At 39.7% G+C, this 20,769-nt stretch overlaps 1 protein-coding gene across 1 annotated transcript; it reads right to left on the bottom strand.

Annotated features, from left to right (window-relative positions):
- Window positions 1-2,177: 2,177 nt before the first annotated feature.
- On the bottom strand, window positions 2,178-15,128 carry LOC145089461 (uncharacterized). Its single transcript, XM_079027898.1, has 11 exons — window positions 14,510-15,128; window positions 14,202-14,426; window positions 4,066-4,621; window positions 3,848-4,012; window positions 3,652-3,801; window positions 3,374-3,440; window positions 3,109-3,292; window positions 2,623-3,006; window positions 2,523-2,578; window positions 2,318-2,395; window positions 2,178-2,216 (listed from the first exon to the last, which is right to left on the bottom strand). The coding sequence occupies exons 1-11, from the start codon at window positions 15,126-15,128 to the stop codon at window positions 2,178-2,180; spliced, it is 2,523 nt and encodes an 840-aa protein (XP_078884024.1).
- Window positions 15,129-20,769: the final 5,641 nt, after the last annotated feature.

Genomic DNA, 20,769 nt, shown 5'->3' with positions numbered 1-20,769 from the left:
TCAAAAGACGTTTTTGACATATTCGACAAATCATAACATATTGCAGTGTTTTAAAAAATTAAGTGGTCTTTTTGCTTATATGGCTAGAAAAAAAAAGTTGTAAAAAGTATTCAATTTCAAGAATTTTTGAATTCTCATTTGATTATAAAACTCTCTCTCATATATATACAAAGCTTGTACCGACGACATATCGTCTATAAAAAGTCGTCGGCATAGATCTGTCGGTAAAAGTCGAAAATGTCGTTGGGACATGAGTCGTCGGTATAGAATAACAACTCCAGACAACAAGTCGTTGGCAAAGGATCGTTGGATTGATTTTCGAGGAAATAAGAAAAAAAATTATTCAAACCCTATATCGACGACTTGTCGTCGGGAAAAGTGAGACCGTATACTGACGACTTGTCATCGGGAAAAGTATGAGCAATACCGATGACATGTCATCTGGAAAGAGGAAAACCGTTTTTATAGTTGAAAACCTGTACCGACGACATGTCGTCGATATAACATCTTTTTTTTTTCACAGTTTTTTTTATATACCAAATATGTTTCGTAAAACAAATCCAAAAAACATATTTGTACAATAATATAAATATAACATAACATAACATATCATGTTAAGCCAAAAACACTTAATAAACCTAACATACCATTCAAATAATATAAATATAACATAACATAACATACCATTAAAATCCAAAAACATTTAATAAACCTAACATATCATTCATATTCTACTACATAACAAATAAAGCAAGTTTTTAACAAACATTGTTGTCACTATTGTTCTAGTTCTCCTCCTCCTCCACATCATCATCATCACCACCATCATCAACAACATCATCATCATCCTCCTCGCGTTCATTGGATGTGTTGGAGTTATTTTGTGGAAACATATTGGGATTAAACTGGAATTGTGACATTGGTTGTGGTTGGAAGTTTGGAATGAAAGACACGAACGTGTTATTAAACATTTGGTTCATTTGTAGCATTTGTTGTTGCATGATTTGAATTTGTTGGGATAATACAGCAACTTGGGGATTATCTGAAGACTGGGATGTGGAAGCTTGGGAACAATTGGTATGTTCATTTGGAAATAAATTATTGTTGATGCTTGGTTTCCTTCCAATTCCATGAATATGCCCACGTCTCTCATCGAGGGCACGAGCGAGACATTGTTCTTCATTTAACTTTTCGTTCTCCCGAAGCTCTAACTGCATTAACATCTTTTCTCGTTGAATGTTTTCCTAAAATAAAGAAAACAATAAAAATACATTAATTAAAAAATAACTAAATTTATACACTAAAATAATAATAATAATATACCTTAAACTAACTATAATAATAATAATAATAACATATTTATCAAACAACTTATTAACTTTGTTTATTACTTACCCAAACTACTTCTGCTTGTGGCGTACACCAACCCCGACTTTCTTTAAATTGCATCTGTCTCCAACCATCGATATGTTGCGGGTCTTCTCCTTTTTCTATCTATAATAAGCCAAAAACAATTAATATATTTATATAAGTGTTAATAAAAATTTTATAAAATACAAATAAATTTAATTACCTCCTCACGTCATCTGTGTGCATATGTTCTACTTCCATGAGAACTCGTAACTTGAAGTTTGGACCTGCTTTCTTTATTTTCTTTGCACTGCTTCCTATAACCCTCATCCAAAAAAAGAAGATCAATCATATTATCTCAAGCTTCGTTGTCCATATCATCCGGTGGACATTGTCTTGCACCTTCAACATCATTATACCCACCAACACTATCAAAATAATTTTTCACTTCATGTTTGTGCTCTTTATAAGCTCTTTGACAGTCGCTCGAACGACTTCCCACAAATCTGTACCCCGATACATATCAAGATTAAAATATGTTTGCAATAAAAAAACAAATTTAATTAGTAAAAAAAATATTTAAAAAGTATAAAATTTTCACATATAAAAAGTATTTTATACTTCAATCTCAGGATACATAGCTTCATAGTAATGGAAACGAACACGTCTCCAAGTCCTGTAATGGAGTGGTACATGATCTACCACAAAGTTTGAGATAAACCTTGTCAACATTTTGCCATTTGTATTTATGAATCTATAGGTCCCCCCTCTGATATCAATATCAACAGGTAAAGGTTGACCGATGTGCTTCAACTATTTTTGCATATTTAAGCATCTTCCTTTTCCACGTCGACGCGCCGGGTTTGCTACATTGACACATAGAACTAAAAATTTAGAAACTTAAAACTTTAAAAATATATCCAATATATTTATGAATTTCATGTAACTTACAAAATTGACAACCCACCAGTATCTTGCATGCACGCTTATGTGGAGGTCGTTCCCTGCCGTCTCCTCCATGCCCCCTCGCAACATGTGTAGCCATCTGTTTACCAAATATTAGAAAATATACTAAAAATACTTTTAAAAAAACTAATAAACAATTTTAAGCAATCAAAATGTATAACAACCGTAACATACCATCAATCAGAATCATCACTAGAACAATATACATGTACAACATCATCATTAATAAATTCGTCATCATTTATGAAATCGTCATCATTATCTGAAGAGTACGTATCACCACCATCATCGTAATCATTAAAGAACTGTCATTGTTTATAGTAGGAGCAACACTTGATTCACCATCATCATCATTATCTAAAAAGTTCATATCATCATCGTCAACGAAGTATGTATCATCATCATCATCATCACCTAAATTGACAGCTAAGGGAAAATCATTTGACGGAGTGTTATTCACTACATCTATCTCATTAACACTGATACTAGGATGATCCCAAAGATTTCGATGATGAACATCTTCCATAACTCTCCAGTTATTTTTTCGAGTAGGATCTTGGAGATAAAACACTTGTTTAGCTTGAGTGGCTAAGATGTATTGTTGATCGTCATACCATGTTTTACCGACATACCATTCATGACTGGTATCGATAACAACCGTATTCTTTTTACTATTTAAACGTCCATTACCTAATGACACATTGAACCATTTACCACGAAAGAGTACAACTCAATAACCATGTAAATAGTGCAACTCTATGATGTCCTCCAGTTGACCATAGAATGGTGTACCGTCTACTCCTAATGTAAGAATGCCAGTATTTTGAGTAGTACGTTGGAGATCACGGCTAAGCACAACAAATCGAACACCATTTACTATGCAGGCGGTGTAAGAAGTTGCATCTAACGGACCATGTGCCAACGCCTTTAATTCGTTAGTATAGTCCGAAGGTGATTCTCTTTCGAGGCGATAAATCTATAAGGAAATATAATATAGAACATTTAAGTAATAATATAAATTAGTTTTATATTATAAATTAGAATATAATGTATTTACCTTTCTTTTGAACCATGGAGGAAATTCTGTTTTCAAATCACTTTCAAGCGATTCTGATTTGAATTTGCTAGATGTGAGACAAAACAATTAGAAGAATTTGAAGATATGATAAAACTATCGAAAAAGTTGTTAATAGATCACAAAACTTTCGACATGTAGCCTTTCAACTCATCCGCATCACAGTTGTTTAGTACAAACCAATTCAATGATTTTTTGGCATCTTTACAAAGTTCGGCGAGCTTCTTAGCGGACATCGATCGACATTGTGATGAGAATACATTAAGCTTCCTTTTTGGAGGCCAGGATCCTCATTTCTATCAACCCGGTTGAATTTGGTTTGCATACCCTCAAGATACATAGAGTAGAATGTCAAAGCTTCGTCTGCAACATAACCTTCTGATATTGAGCCTTCTGGTTTGGCTTTGTTTCTAACATAATTTTTAAGTTTTGTTCATGTATCTTTCAAAAGGATACATCCATCTCATGTGTACAGTCCCTCTAAGAATGGATTCTTCGGGTAAATGAAGAATTAGATGAATCATGATGTCAAAAAATGTTGGAGGATATATCAACTCAAGATTGCATAAAATCTTCACCACATCTTTTCTGGCATTTCTCATGTCATTAACATCTAATGACCTTGCACAATTTTTTTTGTAGAATATACACAAGTCAATGATTGTTGTTGAAACATTTTTGGGAGAAATGCTTGAACCCCTATAGGCAGCAATCGTTGCATGAGGATGTGATGATCGTGAGACTTTAGCCCAACCAAATTTGATGCAGTATCATTCATCTTCTTATTTAATTCTGATCCAAAACCATTAGGTAGCCTCACTCCTTTAATGAATTGACAGAATCGTTGTCGATCAATTGGTTTAAAGGAGTAATCAACATCTGGTAGTATTATTTTCTTCTTGTTGTCTTCCTTCTTATTGTTGACTTTCTTCCTTTTGTTGACTTTCTCTTTTGGCCATTGATCTGGCCAAATGCCCATATTTTTCAAGTCTTCTCTTGCTACTTTTTTGTCTTTGGTTTTCTCATTCATCAATGCAGTATTTACAAAATTCTCTTCCACATTTTTCTCCACATACATCAAATCTATATTCTGTTTTAGCTCGCGGGAAGACCAATACTCAAGCTCAAAAAAGATACTAAGTTTCATCCCATTCAACTCTTTTTTTCTTGTTTCATCATTGCGCTTTCTTGTTGCACCCCCGTGCTCAGAATGTTTGTAGCACTCGGTTCCTGGTATGTAATTTATTTTATTGTATTTTGCATTTTTGGCCTGGGACTCGGCGAGTTGAAGGCCCAACTCGTCGAGTAGGAGTGAGATTAGACACGGGACTTAAATGATGGACTTGTCGAGTCGATGACCAGACTCGGCGAGTAGGCTCTGACTGGACAAAACCCTAATCTGAGGGTTTTCACCCTATTTAATCACCTCTTTCAGCCACCACTCGCCCCGGTTGCTTCCAAAGACCCTCCATAGCGAACTCTAGCTGAGTGTGTGTATATCTAAAGGCATTTGTGGTGATTTTGGTGGTTTTGTTCACAAGGAAGAAGGAAAAGCATAGAAGGATCAAGAGGAAGCTGAAAGATTCGAGTTTGGTTCATCATTTGCAATCTTTGAAAGGTATAATGCTTGTACCTTGCTTACTTGTTTGTTAGATCCCTTTTTGGGGAAGATTTACGGCTTTTAAGCCATTTGAGGTGACCAACCATGATTTGCAAACATGGTTCGGGTCATGACTTCAGATCTAGCACTTGGGAAGAGTCACAAGGTAGATTTGGGTGGCTTTTGCACCCACGGAAGGCCCCATGAAACAAAAGAGCCATTTTAGAGCCTTTTGCTTCAAAAGTCCCATGCATGCATGTAAAGTTCGTAACTTTACGTGCTAGATCGAGTTTAGGGGCTTCGATCTATCATTTGGACAAGTGTTGTACATCACAAATCGATGATTTAGTGTGTGGACGTTATCGACTCGGCGAGTCCGTTCTTGGGACTCGACGAGTCCAAGGCTTTGAGTCCCATATCTGTTGAGGGTCAAAAGTACTCAATTGGGTATTATAAGGGTTGTAGACGGACAAAAAGAGTGACCCAACGCATTGCACATAGTTTTAGACATGGAGTTCATGGGACACGGCGAGTGCTAGAACATACTCGGCGAGTCCAAGGTAATCTCCTTAAGATTGAAGATGAACTCGACGAGTTGTTCATACAACTCGACGAGTCGAGGACAGGACTTGTTCATCAGATGAAGGTGGACTCGACGAGTGTTCATACAACCCGGTGAGTCGGATAAGGTTCATACGATGTTCATGTAAGAGAGGAACTCGTCGAGTCGTTGCCAAACTCGACGAGTCGAGTCGTGGATAAGGACGAGTAAAGGGTTAACGACTCGACGAGTTGATGGCCCAACTCGGAGAGTCAGGTCAACTTGAAGTTGACTTTGACTGGACTTGGACTAACCCTGTTTAGGGTTGCATATTTCTTATTTTATACTTGAAGGTTTTCGTGTAGGGATCGAGGAGTTGAAGGGACTCAACTTGTACTCCGAGGATAATTCAAAAACTGCACGACATTAAGATGAGTTACCTTCCAGTAGGAGTGGGTCTAAGGCCACAATGCCGGCCCACCGAAAAGGGGTATTTAGAATATGGTTGTCTTTGTGATAATTATCTTGGTCTGGTTATGTGCTTTGGTCATGAGCTTTATGTGTATGATATGTTATGTGTATAGTAAGGATTAGTTTCCCTGACAGCGGTCCTTGGGACTGAAGGGTAGGTCAGTACCCAGATATGCCTGATTGTATGCTTATATCTGTTGTTGTATGCTAGTGGTAGGGGTGAAATAGTCCCCAGTTACCGGTTGAAAGATACCGATGAAGGTTACCGGTTGAAAGATACCGATGAAGGTTACCGGTTGAAAGATACCGATGATATTATATGGTATGTGGTATGATGGGGGAAGTCACTAAGCTTTGTGCTTACAGTTTTGGTTTTGGTTTCAGGTACCTCTTCGTCGAAGGGGAAGGAGTCGGCGGTGTAGCAGCGCATCACACACACACACATGGTTTCCGCATTGAGTTTCTGGGATTGTACTCTAATTTTCATTACTTTTGATGTCATGGTTTGGGACACAACATTATGATTTTGTAACGGGTTGTTATTCGACAATATTTTGGTAAAATGTTTGTTAAATTATTAATTCAAAAATGAAATTTTCGGGCATGAATTTTGGGATGTTACAAGTTGGTATTAGAGCCCTGGTTTGAGGGATTCGGACACACCCTCGGGGGTGTCTGGACTCAAACCGAGGGACTAAAAGATTTTTACAAGAAAAATGGTTTTCTAAAATCTAAATTGATAAATTTTAATAAAGACGAAGTGTGTGATGCGTGCGACCGAACGGGCTCAAGTAAGTTTTCCCCAAGATACCCATACTTGCTATGTTGTGTTATATGGTTTTGATTCAGAGAACTGCATGCTAGAATAGGACTAAGGATCTAGGAGGATGCCTTATGTGCCTGATATATGATTCTGAAAATTGCATGCTAGTTAGGGCTAAGGGTCTAGGAAGGATGCCTTATATGCCTATTTATGAGCTGTATGCTAGGACTGTTTAGTCAGCAGTAGGATGGCCTGTGTAGGTTATGCCTGGTTTGGTTACTCAATGCATGAATGCGACTTGCTTCATGCTATGGGGGTTCTGGCCAACTTCAACTAACTAAGGAACAAATATGTAACAGTATCCGCAAGCTAGTTAGGGGGAGGTGGTGGGGACTCCTAGTGCAGCTGATGGCGGAGAGTAGGTCAGAGAGTGCCCTAGGAAAGCCTAGGAGGGGTCAATGGAAAGGGTATTGGTAAAAGGGACTTGGTGAAGTTGAAGCAATCCTTCAGAAAAGTACGGGATAGATGTGGAAGGTAGTATGAGCTCGTACTACTGAAAGCAGAGGATCCGTACTTGAATCAAGGATGGCTTAGACAGAACCGGGAAATTTGGAAAGTATGTGAGACCTCTAAAAAGTATATGTAACCCTGACATTTGTATGTTTATATTTAAGAATTGTGGTCACGCGACATGGAGCAGGAGGTTCAAAATATGGGTAAGGGTCGGGCTCGGGTGTAGGATCCGAGAATGTGGATGATGGGTTGTGCGAGCTCATCGCGTCCGAGATCATGAGAGGTATCCTTGATGCGATGCCGGTTATCCTCGGATCGATCAAGGAGGGGATCATTGAGCTGATGGAGGATCGCCTCAGGGCGTTCAGGAGTGACATAGTGACCAGCCAGTGAGGATCACACACACTATCCTTTAAGGACTTTAGAGGAAGTGGTGCACCCGATTTCCATGGGGTGAAAGACCCCATTGCTGCTAGGAGATGGATCGCAGACATCGAGTCTGCGCAGCTGATGAGTTTCTGCCCGGAAGGGTTGAAGGTTCGTTTTGCTGCAGGGTGTTTGAGAGTCAGGGCCAGAGATTGGTGGGAGTCGGTTGGTGACTCTCTAGGAGCCTCAGCTGTTAAAGCTATGACCTGTCGAACTTTGTGACCAAATTCAGGGCGGAGTTTGTGCCAGCTATGGAGCTTCAGCAGCTGGCCAGGGAATTCTTGGATATGAGGCAGACTACAGAGACTGTGGCGGAGATCAACGCCAAGTTCCGAGAGAGGGCATTGTTGGTGCCTCAATATACGGGTGATGAGGACAAGAAAAGTACCCGCTACCATGACATCCTATGAGCTGACATCCAGGAGCATGTCAATTTCTCAGCTTGCCCTACCCTGGATTCCATGATTGCCAGGGCTAGGGAGAAGAAGATTGATCTGGAGCACATACGGAAAAGGAAGGCAGCAGCGGGGCTGACGATGGGGGCTTCAGGGAAGAAGCCCAAGGGATCCAATGGTAGGCCAAAAGGTCGGTCAGGACGGGACCACTATGGGAAATGTGGTCAGTCACATGAGAGAGCTTGTCGCACTGGGCCAGGTTCAGGCTGCTATAAGTGTGGCAAGGTTGGGCATTTTGGCAGAGATTGTATTGCCCCTACTCCTGCGATTCAGATATCAGACCTGATTTTTTTTCATTGCAATCAGAAGGGCCATAAAAAGGCCAATTTCCCTAGATTGACAGCAGCAGCGGCGCCGGCAGTGGCATCGACTCTAGCGACAGCACAGGTTGTGGATGGCTAGAAGGCCAAGTTGGAGGCTCCAGTGGTTCGGAGCCGATCATTTCAACTGACATCTAAGGAGGCACGCGCTGCACCTGATGTGGTGACGGGTATGATTTGTTATCTGTATGCTTTTATGTTATGTCGCTATGATTTTGATATATTATGTGCTTTGCTTAGGATCGTTCCACGTGAACGGTCGGTATCCCAGTTCAGGTGTTGTTTGATTCGGGTGCCACCCGATCATTTGTCTCTGTTGCGTTTAGCAAGAAGTTTCCGGAGTCTTCGGGCATGTTGGATTGCCCTCTAGAGGCTGAGATTGCGGACGACTGGTTGGTACGAGCGTTAGAGGTCTACCGGGATTGTGTTTTGAGGTTGTTCGAGGAACTTTACCTGGTGGAATTGGTTCCCATACCTTTGCGGGGGAAAAAGGTTATTATTGGTATGGATTGGCTGAGCCGCAAAGGGGCAATGATCAACTGCACGCAACAGTCAGTGCGGATTAGGACCCCTAGTGGGGGAGAGCTGGTGGTTCAGGGAGAAAGGCCACAACGAGGACTAGCCTTATGTTCGGTAGCGAGGGCTAGGCGCTACCTCCAGCAGGGTTGCGCAGGTTATGTTGCCTATGTTATGGACACCCGGGAGGCAGGTAAGGTGACGGTGGGCGATGTGTCCGTGGTACGAGAGTTTACAGACGTATTCCCCGAGTAGTTGCCTGGGATACCTCCGAAGAGGCAGGTGGAGTTCAGGATCGACCTAGTCCATGGTGCGGCTCCGATAGCCAAGGCACCGTATCGGTTGGGTCCTCCTGAGATGCCAGAGTTGTCTACACAGCTGCAGGAGTTGTTAGACAAGGGATTCATTACACCAAGTAGTTCTCCCTGGGGAGCCTCGATTCTGTTTGTGAAGAAGAAGGACGGGTCGCATCGGATGTGTATAGATTATCGGGATCTGAAGAAGGTAACGGTGAAGAACCGTTACCCACTCCCGAGGATTGACGACCTCTTTGACCAGCTACAGGGAGCATCTTGGTTCTCCAAGATTGATTTGCATTCAAGATACATTCCGATCAGGGTTAGAGCGGAGGATGTACAAAAGACTGCATTCCGGACGCGCTATGGCTATTACGAGTTTGTGGTGATGCCCTGCGGGCTCACCAATGCTCCTGTCGTGTTCATGGACCTCATGAACCGCATGTGTAGACCAATGTTAGACCGGTCGGTGATAGTGTTTATTGATGATATCTTAGTTTATTCCAAGACGCAGGGAGAGCACGAAGAGCATCTGCGAGAGGTTCTGGAGACTTTGAGTAGGGAGAACTTGTATGCTAAGTTCTCCAAGTGTGAGTTCTGGTTGTACGAGGTGCAGCTTCTTGGGCACCTTGTCAACCAGAACGGGATTTTGGTAGATCCGGCCAAAGTGGAGTCCGTGATGAGATAGGAGGTTCTGAGGTCTCCATCTGAGATTCGGAGTTTCCTAGGATTAGCCGGCTACTATTGGAGATTCATCCAGGATTTTTCCAAGATAGCCGTACCCCTGACCAGGCTAACGAGGAAGGTCGTAGTCTTTCATTGGGGGCCTGAGCAGCAGGCTGCATTCGAGACACTGAGGCAGAGATTGTGCGAGGCGCCAATCTTAGCCCTGCCAGAGGCCATGGAGTATTTCGTCGTGTACTGTGACTAGTCCATCTCGGGTTTGGGCATAATATTGATACAGATAGGGCATGTCATTGCTTACGCTTCGAGACAGATAAAGCCTCACGAGGCGAACTACACGACACATGATTTGGAGCTGGGGGCTGTTGTGTTCTCCCTCAAGATTTGGCGTCATTACCTCTGAATATGAGGCAGCGTCGGTGGCTTGATGTGGTAAAGGATTATGACTGTGAGATCCTTTACCATCCGGGGAAGGCCAATGTGGTGGCCGACGCACTTAGCCGCAAGGTAGCGCCGATTAGGGATATGTGTCTGAGGATAACAGTGGTGACTCCGTTGTTGGAGCGGATTCGAGAGGCCCAGCAGGAGGCCATAAAGTAGGAACATCGGAAGAGCGAGCGGATAGTGGGATAGATTTCCTCCTTCGACTATGACAGTAGAGGATTACTGACACTACACCGTAGGGTGTGGGTGCCGTACCACGGGGGTGTGCGCCAGGTTCTGATGGAAGAGGCGCACAAATATCGATTCTCCATTCATCCCGTGGCGACGAAGATGTATAAGGAACTTCGCCTGGACTACTGGTGGCCCTGCATGAAGCGGGATGTAGCATGGTACGTGGAGTAGTGCTTAACCTGCAGGAAGGTCAAGATCGAGCACCAGAGGCCACACGACAAGATGTAGTCGTTGCATATCCCGTTGTGGAAATGGGAGGACATTACGATGGATTTTATTAGAAAGCTTCTCAGGACCGTGCGAGGGGTGGATTCGATTTGGGTCATCATCGATCGATTGACCAAGAGTGCTCATTTTATTCTGATTCAGGAGAGCATCTCGGCCGAGAAGCTGGTCGACATCTATATCAGGGAGGTGGTGGCGCGGCACGGGGTGCCAGTGTCGGTGATTTCAGACAGGGATGTTTGGTTCACTTCCAGGTTTTGGAAGAAGTTTCATGACGAGCTGGGTACTTGTCTACATTTTAGCACCGCCTTCCACCCACAGACCGATGGTCAGATTGAGCGAACCATCTAAACTTTGGAGGACATCTTGCGGGCTTGTGTCTTAGACTTCGGAGGTAGTTGGGATACTTACCTTCCATTGGCTGAATTCTCATACAACAATAGTTATCACACGAGTATCAATCATCCTCCCTTTGAGATGTTGTACGGGAGGAAGTGCAGGACCCCGATATGTTGGGGCGAGGTTGGCCAGAGGGTAACGGGGAGCACCGAAGTAGTGCTCAAGACAACAGAGAGGATTCAGTAGGTCTGGAGCATGCTTCAAACTGCTCAGAATCGGCAGAAAAGTTATGTCGATAAGTGCCGATCAGACCTGGAGTTCCAGGTCGAGGATATGGTTCTCCTGAAGGTGTCACCATGGAAGGGCGTCATCCAATTCAGGAAATGAGGCAAGTTGGGTCCCAGGTACATTGGATCGTTCATGGTTATAGCCCGAGTGGGCAAGGTGGCGTATAGGCTAGATCTGCCAGCCGAAATTAGTCAGATCCACATCACTTTCCACATCTCCCAGCTGCGAAAGTGCCTGGTGGACGACTCGGCAGAGGTGCCCTTGGAAGACATTCAGGTTGATGTCAGCCTGAATTACATTGAGCGACCTATGGTGATCCTTGACCGTAAGTCGAAAGATCGGAGGAACAAGAAGGTGGAACTAGTGAAGGTTCAATGACAGCACCGGAAAGGCTCAGAGTGGACTTGGGAGCCGGTGGATGAGATGATGGAGCATTACCTAGAAATTTCCAGGAACGAGCAGTAGACTTTGAGGACGAAGTCTGAAATAAGTGGGGGAGATTTGTAGCACTTGGTTCCTGGTATGTAATTTATTTTATTTATTTTGCATTTTTGGCCTGGGACTCGGCGAGTTGAAGGCCCAACTCGTCGAGTAGGAGTGAGATTAGACACGGGACTTAAATGATGGACTTGTCGAGTCGATGACCAGACTCGGCGAGTAGGCTCTGACTGGACAAAACCCTAATCTGAGGGTTTTCACCGTATTTAATCACCTCTTTCAGCCACCACTCGACCCGGTTGCTTCCAAAGACCCTCCATAGTGAACTCTAGCTGAGTGTGTGTATATCTAAAGGCATTTGTGGTGATTTTGGTGGTTTTGTTCACAAGGAAGAAAGAAAAGCATAGAAGGATCAAGAGGAAGCTGAAAGATTCGAGTTTGGTTCATCACTTGCAATCTTTGAAAGGTATAATGCTTGTACCTTGCTTACTTGTTTGTTAGATCCCTTTTTGGGGAAGATTTAGGGCTTTTAAGCCATATGAGGTGACCAACCATGATTTGCAAACATGGTTGGGGTCATGACTTTGGATCTAGCACTTGGGAAGAGTCACAAGGTAGATTTGGGTGGCTTTTGCACCCACGGAAGGCCCCATGAAACAAAAGAGCCATTTTAGAGCCTTTTGGTTCAAAAGTCCCATGCATGCACGTAAAGTTCGTAACTTTACATGCTAGATCGAGTTTAGGGGCTTCGATCTATCATTTGGACAAGTGTTGTACATCACAAATCGATGATTTAGTGTGTGGACGTTATCGACTCGGCGAGTCCATTCTTGGGACTCGACGAGTCCAAGGCTTTGAGTCCCATATCTGTTGAGGGTCAAAAGTAATCAATTCGGTATTAGAAGGGTTGTAACCGGACAGAAAGAGTTACCCAAAGCATTGGACTTAGATTTAGACCTGGAGTTCATGGGACTCGACGAGTGCTAGAACAGACTCGGCAAGTCCAAGGGAATCTCCTTAAGATTGAAGATGAACTTGACGAGTTGTTCATACAACTCGGCGATTCGAGGACAGGATTTGTTCATCAGATGAAGGTGGACTCGACGAGTGTTCATACAACTCGGCGAGTCGGATGAGGTTCATACGATGTTCATATAAGAGAGGAAGGCGTCGAGTCGTGGATAAGGACGGGTAAAGGGTTAAGGACTCAACGAGTTGACGGCCCAACTCGGCGAGTCAGGTCAACTTGAATTTGAATTTGACTGGACTTGGAATAACCCTTTTTAGGGTTGCACGTGCTGTGTTGACTTGAAGGTTGTCGTGTAGGGATCGAGGAGTTGAAGGGAGTCGACTCGTATGCCGAGGATAATTCAAACACTGCACGACGTTGAGGTGAGTTACCTTCTAGTAGGGATGGGTCTAAGGCCACAATGCCAGCCCACCAAAAAGGGGTATTTAGAAGATAATTGTATTTGTGATAATTATCTTGGTCTGGTTATGTGCTTTGGTTATGATCTTTATCTGTATGATATGCTATGTGTATAGTAGGGATTAGTTTCCCTGACAGCGGTCCTTAGGACCGTAGGTTAGGTCAGTACCCGGATATGCCTGACTGTATGCTTATATTTGTTGTTGTATGCTAGTGGTAGGGGGTGAAATAGTCCCCGGTTACCGGTTGAAAGATATCGATGAAGGTTACCGGTTGAAAGATACCGATGAAGGTTACCAGTTGAAAGATACTGATGATATTGTATGGTATGTGGTATGATGGGGGAAGTCACTAAGCTTTGTGCTTACAGTTTTGGTTTTGGTTTCATGTACCTCTTCGTTGAAGGGGAAGGAGCCGGCGGTGGACATACACACACACATGGTTTCCGCATTGAGTTTATGGGATTGTACTCTGATTTTCATTACTTTTGATGTCATGGTTTAGGACACAACATTATGATTTTGTAACGGGTTGTTATTCGACAATATTTTGGTAAAATGTTTATTAATTTATTAATTCAAAAATGAAGTTTTCGGTCTTGAATTTTGGGATGTTACAATGTTTCCCTGGAATACGATCAGGGAGACAAGCAAATTGCTTTAATATAGTTGTATTGTTGAATCGTCTTGGATGTGGCCTGACCATTAAACAATAAAATTTGCCTCCACTTATGGTTCATATGCAAGAATCGTCTATGACCAACATAAGACATCTTGTTTGTGACATGAATGGAAGATGTGTATGCGTTACAAGTAGGACTTGCTAAATAACCTTGACCACTCCATCCAGACAAACTTCCATGTGCTGGAAAGTCATTGATAGTTCGTAACAACATCGCACGCATGTTGAATACAGTGTTGGTTGATACATCTCTCATTTGGACTCCTTCGGCCCACAAGATTTTCAACTCATCCACCAAAGGCCTCAAGAAAACATCAATTTCCTTTGAGGGTGATTTAGGGCCAGGAATCAACAAAGTTAGCATGAAAGATGACTCTTTCATGCATATCCATGGTGGTGTATTGTAGTTAGTTAATATAACCGGCCAAGTACTATAAGTATTATTAAAGCAGCCAAACCTAGACGAACATTTATAGGTTCTTTAGCAAACTCTAGATATCTTTGATCAAAATCTTTCCATGACTTCCCATCAACTGGATGATACATCATACCATTTATTGAGCTTCCAGTATTATGCCAACTCATATTTTTAGCTGTGAATCTAGAGCTATACATTCGTCGAAGTCTTGGAGTCAAAGAAAAGTACTGCAACACTTTTTGTGGTACTTTCTTCCCCTTTGTAGTTATGTCCATCCATTTACTCTCCTTACAAATCAGGAAATTCTGTATGGAACCGTTCTCCTTCCAAAACAAAGCACAATCATTTGTGTAAGTATGGATCGATTGATATCCTAACCATATCTTTCTCAACCTCTTTTTAGCTTCATAGTGTAAAGCTGGAAATTTGCTCTTCGGCAAAGCAGCTCTTAGCAACTCTACAAGTTGGTCAAACGAACTATTTTTCCATCTATTAATCACTTTAATATGCAGCAACTTTGCCAAAACGTTTAAGGCAGATATATAGCTATATTCAGCGTATAACTTGGTATTGAGCTCCTCAAACAAATCATCAAATTCTGGGTCTATACCTCGCCCCTCCTCGCCTATATTTTCTTGATTTGTATTTTGTTCTGCCATAACATCATCAATTAATTACATCAAACATCTCATTACTTGTGGACATATTTACTGGGAATGTATGTTCTTGTAGTCGAATTGTAGCTTAAATCCGAAGAACCGACATATTTCTCATCCTGATGAATCCACATAGTATATGTTTCTAGAAACCCAATGCCATGTAAGTGGGCATAAACTGTTGGCAAAACATGTCGATACGAATTCACACACGTTTTGCATGGGCAACGCACTTTGCCTTTAGAGTTGACATGTTTCTCAGCAATCTTAATAAATTTTTTAAGACCTTCCGAGTATTTTCAAGACATTCGGTTCTCTCTAATCCAACTCTTATCGATTGGCATTGTAGTTTAATTATTTAATATTATTTTATATATATATATATATATATATATATATATATATATAGTTATCGAAAGTTAGATTATATTTAAGCTATAAAAATAAATATATACCCGAGAATGGATAGAGTATTCACAAATATATAAAAATATATATACTCGAGAAGTAAAAATCAAATGGATTGGATAGATTATTCACAATGGTTATGAAGAAGAAACTTAAACTAAAATTCAACGATTCAACGTGTTTTAATAAGAAAATCATATCAGTTTGATTTTATAATTAATTTTATTTTATTTTAATATTATTATTAATTTGATTTTAAAATTAATTTAATTTGATTTTATATTTAATTTGATTTTTGTTTTAAAATTAATATTAGTTTGACTTTAAAACTAATTTAATTTGATTTTACAATTAATTTAATATTTTATTTTTACTGATTTTAAAAAAAAATAATTCACCTTTACTTTATAACTATTTTAAAATTCCTAAAAGTACATTGCTATTAATAACCGAATTAAGCTAAAGTCGTAATGACCAACATTAAGTCACTAACAAATTTAAGCACTTTGAAGCCATATTAAACACTTTACAATACAAACAATAACAAAATACATCAAGTAACTCAAGATAATATTTTTAAGGTAATGTTTCTAACTTAACATAATGTATACATGAAGTTTGTTTGCTAGTTCTATAAGGTTGCACATAAACTCAAATTGCGAAGATGATTCCCTGAATTTCTGTAGGTAAGTATTGTTTTTTATGTATTAAGTCAAAATATAATGTCCATATATAGCTTACCCTTATGTTTTTTTTAGAGTGTCTAGTTGTATCAGTTATATCATTGTAGCTTTTTCCTTTATTTTTCTTATTCATTTTTATATTTATATATGGTTGACATTGTTGCATGCTCTTTGTGAGTGCTTTCACAAATCATAACCTGCCTCTTCGATCTTCATGAGGGCAAGACTGTATGTCTATGTAGTTTAAGATTTTTGTCACTATCTCTTCTAGGAGTTGGGTTCTTACCTGATTATCAAGATCTTATAGCCTTTTATCATCACTTTTACTTGTAGATAAGTAGAATATATAACATTGTATGCACTTAGAAAGCAAAATGTGGCCTTATACCATGTTTTCACATATTTAACATTTAGACATTTAAGATTTATCCAACATTATGGTGCATAAACGAATGCATATGCATATCATGGTGTATTGAAAGGAACAAAAAAAAATCATAACGTGGATCGTCACTGTGGTAGTTTAAGCAGGTAAAAAAAACTCAATAAACTAACATCAAAATGTGGTTAATCACCGGAAATCCTTTTCTATGGGGTGGTGAACCTTCTTGCCAGCCAATAGAGAAATGGGGTTGTGATTTAGGGCTAAAAATTATTACAAATCAAGGACCAAACTATTACAAATTAAGAAGCAATCAAGCACCAAAACTCTTACCTTGGTGGCCGATGAACTGATTGTTGGAAAGGCCTTGTGATCGCCGACGAACCTGTGAGAGAGAAATGGTATTGGCCCGACTGCAAAAAGAAAGCTGAAAGGGTGTTTTGTTACAACGGAAACCCTATACCGACGACTTGTATAGGTCAACAAAAACGTTGTCGTTTTACTTCACCTCATTAAAAAATAAAATAAAATAAAATCGAAAAAAGGGATTTCACGCGGATGGGGCCCACCTTTTCCCGACAACATGTCGTCGGTATAGCCTGACGAAACGACATCGTTTTCAATTTCTGCAACACGGATAAAAAATAAAACGAAATTAATTTTTAATCAATCTATACCGACGACATGTCGTCGGCATAGGATGACAAAAACGACGACGTCTTGATTTTCTGCTACAAGGAATTAAAATATATTGAAAATATTTTATTAGTTCTTTTTCCAGACGACAAGTTTTCGGAAAAGATTTTGGATATACCGCCAATATTTTAACGTTTCCCGCCGAGTTTATACCGACGACTTGTCGTCGGCATAGCCCTTCTAGTCAAAGACAAACGGTCAATGTTTTAAAACTCTGTACCGACGACATGTTGTCTGTATAGGTTGACTTTTGCCTATGACATGTGTCGTCTGGATTGCTGTCATCCGCATAGGATGACATTCTTGTAGTGATACATAATAAAGTGTTAAATACAACACATTAAACTCTATGTACAATGTATAAATTAATTTATGTGCTATCAATTGCTTCATAAATGTAGTGTCACACGTATTAGAACTAAAAGTCACATGGATCGATTGGACATAAGTCTAAGAGCCATTGATTGGCTGCTAGAATCCAATGGTCATCTAGCCATCTACCACCACAAACGCATTCCACCCACCATAATATTTGAACCATTCTTTCTCTCTAAGGTGCATTTGAGAGTATTTTTTGCACTCTAAAATTGTTTTTAAACAAAAGTATTGATTGACTTATAGCATTGATAAAATGAATTTTTTAAAAAGTGTTTTGAAATAGTTTTTTTTGGTGAAAAATTAAATAAGTCAATAAATTAAAAAGTGATTGGTTTAAAAACTCATTTTTAAGTCAGTTTGACTAAAAAGTCATAAGCAGTTTCAAAAAACCAAGTTTATATGATTATCAAAAAACAACTTTTTGAAGCTAATAGAAAAGTTATTCTGAAAAGTGATTTTGAGTTTGCCAAACACTTTTTTTGATTTCTTGGATTTTCAAAATGTCAATAAGTCGACAAGTTGTTTTAAAAAGTAATCTCAAACACCCCCTAAAGCTCTTTCACTTTTTCTCTTTAAAACACATCCCTCCTCCACTGTCGGAACCATCTTACCGATGACCCTTTTTGAAAAGCAATCTGAAACACCCCCTAAACTCCATCACTTTTTCTCTTTAAAACTTATCCATCCGCCACTGTAGGAACCATCTAACAGACGACTCTTTTTGAAAAACAATCACAAACATCCTCTAAAGCTCCATCACTTTTTCTCATTAAAACTCATATATAAACTATATATACATATATAACTCAGAGGCATATATCTTACGGAAATCTCCGATAAAGTTACAATATTTTGGTTCAGTTTACGACTTAATCACAACGTTTATTTTTTGAACATAAAAGTCCTGAATATCTAATTTTTTACTGTCACAACTATCACTTTTAGCTAAGAGATTCTATTTTCATGTGAACGTCAGCTATTGTAAAACTTGTACTCTAAGTGAATATCACGCTATATACCAAAATGAAATCATTCATTTGAATCCAAACTCCTAATAGAAGTTCAAAACCAAATGCAATACATCTCATACATTCAACTACGGGTTGGAAACCCTAAAATCCCGGTTCAAGTTTATTATGGACTAGGATCCTCTTATTCGGCCTAATGGGCCAGTACAAAATTTTGTGCAATAATTGGACCCACATCCATGAAACTAAACTATTTTGGCACATGTGGGCCTAAAATGATTCATCTTGTCTCTAATGGGCCATGATGGGTCGCAGATATTTTCATAAACCCTAATGGTCCATACACCATTCTTTTAGCTTCATTGGGCCGTAAACCCTCATAAGCGCCCAATGGGCCGAATGTCACACCCCCAAACCAAGGATGGCGGAAACGTCCAGGGGTGGAGGACTTCATGTTCAGTATCACAACAATATGTATAATAGTGCTCAAAGTAAATACAACCATCATAAATATAATTGAAAAAGTTACACCAAAGTATTTGTTTACATGTTTCAAAATCAATTACAATATGGTGACAAAAATAAATTGTTGACGGTTTAACGTCCCATCCTCAAAGCGCTGAAGTTTTCCTGTTTCACTGATTCCCTGAGAATACAAGTAGTTTTGAAAAGTGTCAACAATTAAGTTGGTGAGTTCATAAGAGTTTTGTTTGGAGTAGAAACCGTTTTCCTTTTTAAACGCGATAGGATATGAATCCAGAAAATCCAATATTTTCTTAGTTAGGTGTAAACAAAATATTCCTTTATGATGTGTTGATGAACCCTAGATTGACCCGTAGATTTCCTCTATAATCATCCAGCGTATATAAGTTATAGAAGATTTAAGTCAGATAAAACGTCGAATGTAGTGGGTCTGCCCTAGGTCCACAACCCAACGAGGAACAGGAGATGAGGCGGGCACCACCAATTCTAAGCCAATCCAGACTAAATTCTTGTATGACTCAAGCATATACGCTCAATGATTATAGTTGAAGTCTAACAATGCTAACCTTTAATGTGAATATAACCTATACATACCATAGTTCATCGGGGAGTAATAGAGATTAGTGAACCTGAACTATGCATATGATAGCTTATCAAAAATGATGGTGAATATAACCTATATGATGTGTTAATGTATCCTAGATTGACCTGTAGATTTCCCCTATAATTGTCCAGCGTATATAAGTTATAGAAGATTTAAGTTAGATAAAACGTCGAATGTAGTGGGTCTGCCCTAGGTCCACAACCCAACGAGGAACAGGAGATGAGGCGGGCACCACCAATTCTAAGCCAATCCAGACTAAATTCTTGTATGACTCAAGCATATACACTCAACGATTATAGTTGAAGTCTAACCATATGAAAATCTATTGCGATTATAACCTATACATATCATAGTTCACCGGGGAGTAATAGGGATTAGGGAACCTGAACTATGCATATGAATAGCTTATCAAAAGTGATGGTGATGGTGAGTGTAACCTATACAATGTGTTAATGTGAATATAACCTATACATATCATAGTTCACCGGGGAATAATAGAGATTAGTGAACCTGAACTATGCATATGAATAGCTTATCGAAAGTGATGTGAATATAACCTATATGATGTGTTAATGTGAATATAACCTATACATATCATAGTTCACCGGGGAATAATAGAGATTAGTGAACCTGAACTATGCATATGAATAGCTTATCGAAAGTGATGTGAATATAACCTATATGATGTGTTAATGTGAATATAACTTATACATATCATAGTTCACCGGGGAATAATAGAGATTAGTGAACCTGAACTATGCATATGAATAGCTTATCGAAAGTGATGGTGAATTCCTTTCTTGTAATTAAGTTCCTAGAGTAGATGAAACATAAACTATACCTATTATAGTTTATTACATTGTTTGTAATATGTATTTACCATAACTATACCAATTATAACTAACGAGTTCGTTTGTGGGGGTATAATGGCTTAACTATACTTATTATAGATTATCTTAATCGTCCATAGCGGCAATAACTCTTATGTAAGTGTAAGACCTTTAATATTGTGTTTGTTATATGAATGACCCTAAACTATACC

Source organism: Lactuca serriola, chromosome 2 (genome assembly GCF_051521515.1).
Source record: "Lactuca serriola cultivar US96UC23 chromosome 2, Lser_US96UC23_V15, whole genome shotgun sequence".
In the NCBI taxonomy this organism is placed as follows: Eukaryota; Viridiplantae; Streptophyta; class Magnoliopsida; order Asterales; family Asteraceae; genus Lactuca; species Lactuca serriola.
Note: the sequence above shows the minus strand (reverse complement) of the source record. Positions and strands in the feature narration are given on the sequence as shown.

Coding starts and splice junctions, on each gene's coding strand:
- LOC145089461 (XM_079027898.1), bottom strand. CDS start 15,128: ATGGCAGAACAAAATACAAATCAAGAAAATATAGGCGAGGAGGGGCGA. Junction 14,427..14,509: donor ACCTATAAATGTTCGTCTAG/GTTTGGCTGCTT, acceptor TATGCATGAAAG/AGTCATCTTTCATGCTAACT. Junction 3,007..3,108: donor TCTTACATTAGGAGTAGACG/GTACACCATTCT, acceptor ATGTGTCATTAG/GTAATGGACGTTTAAATAGT.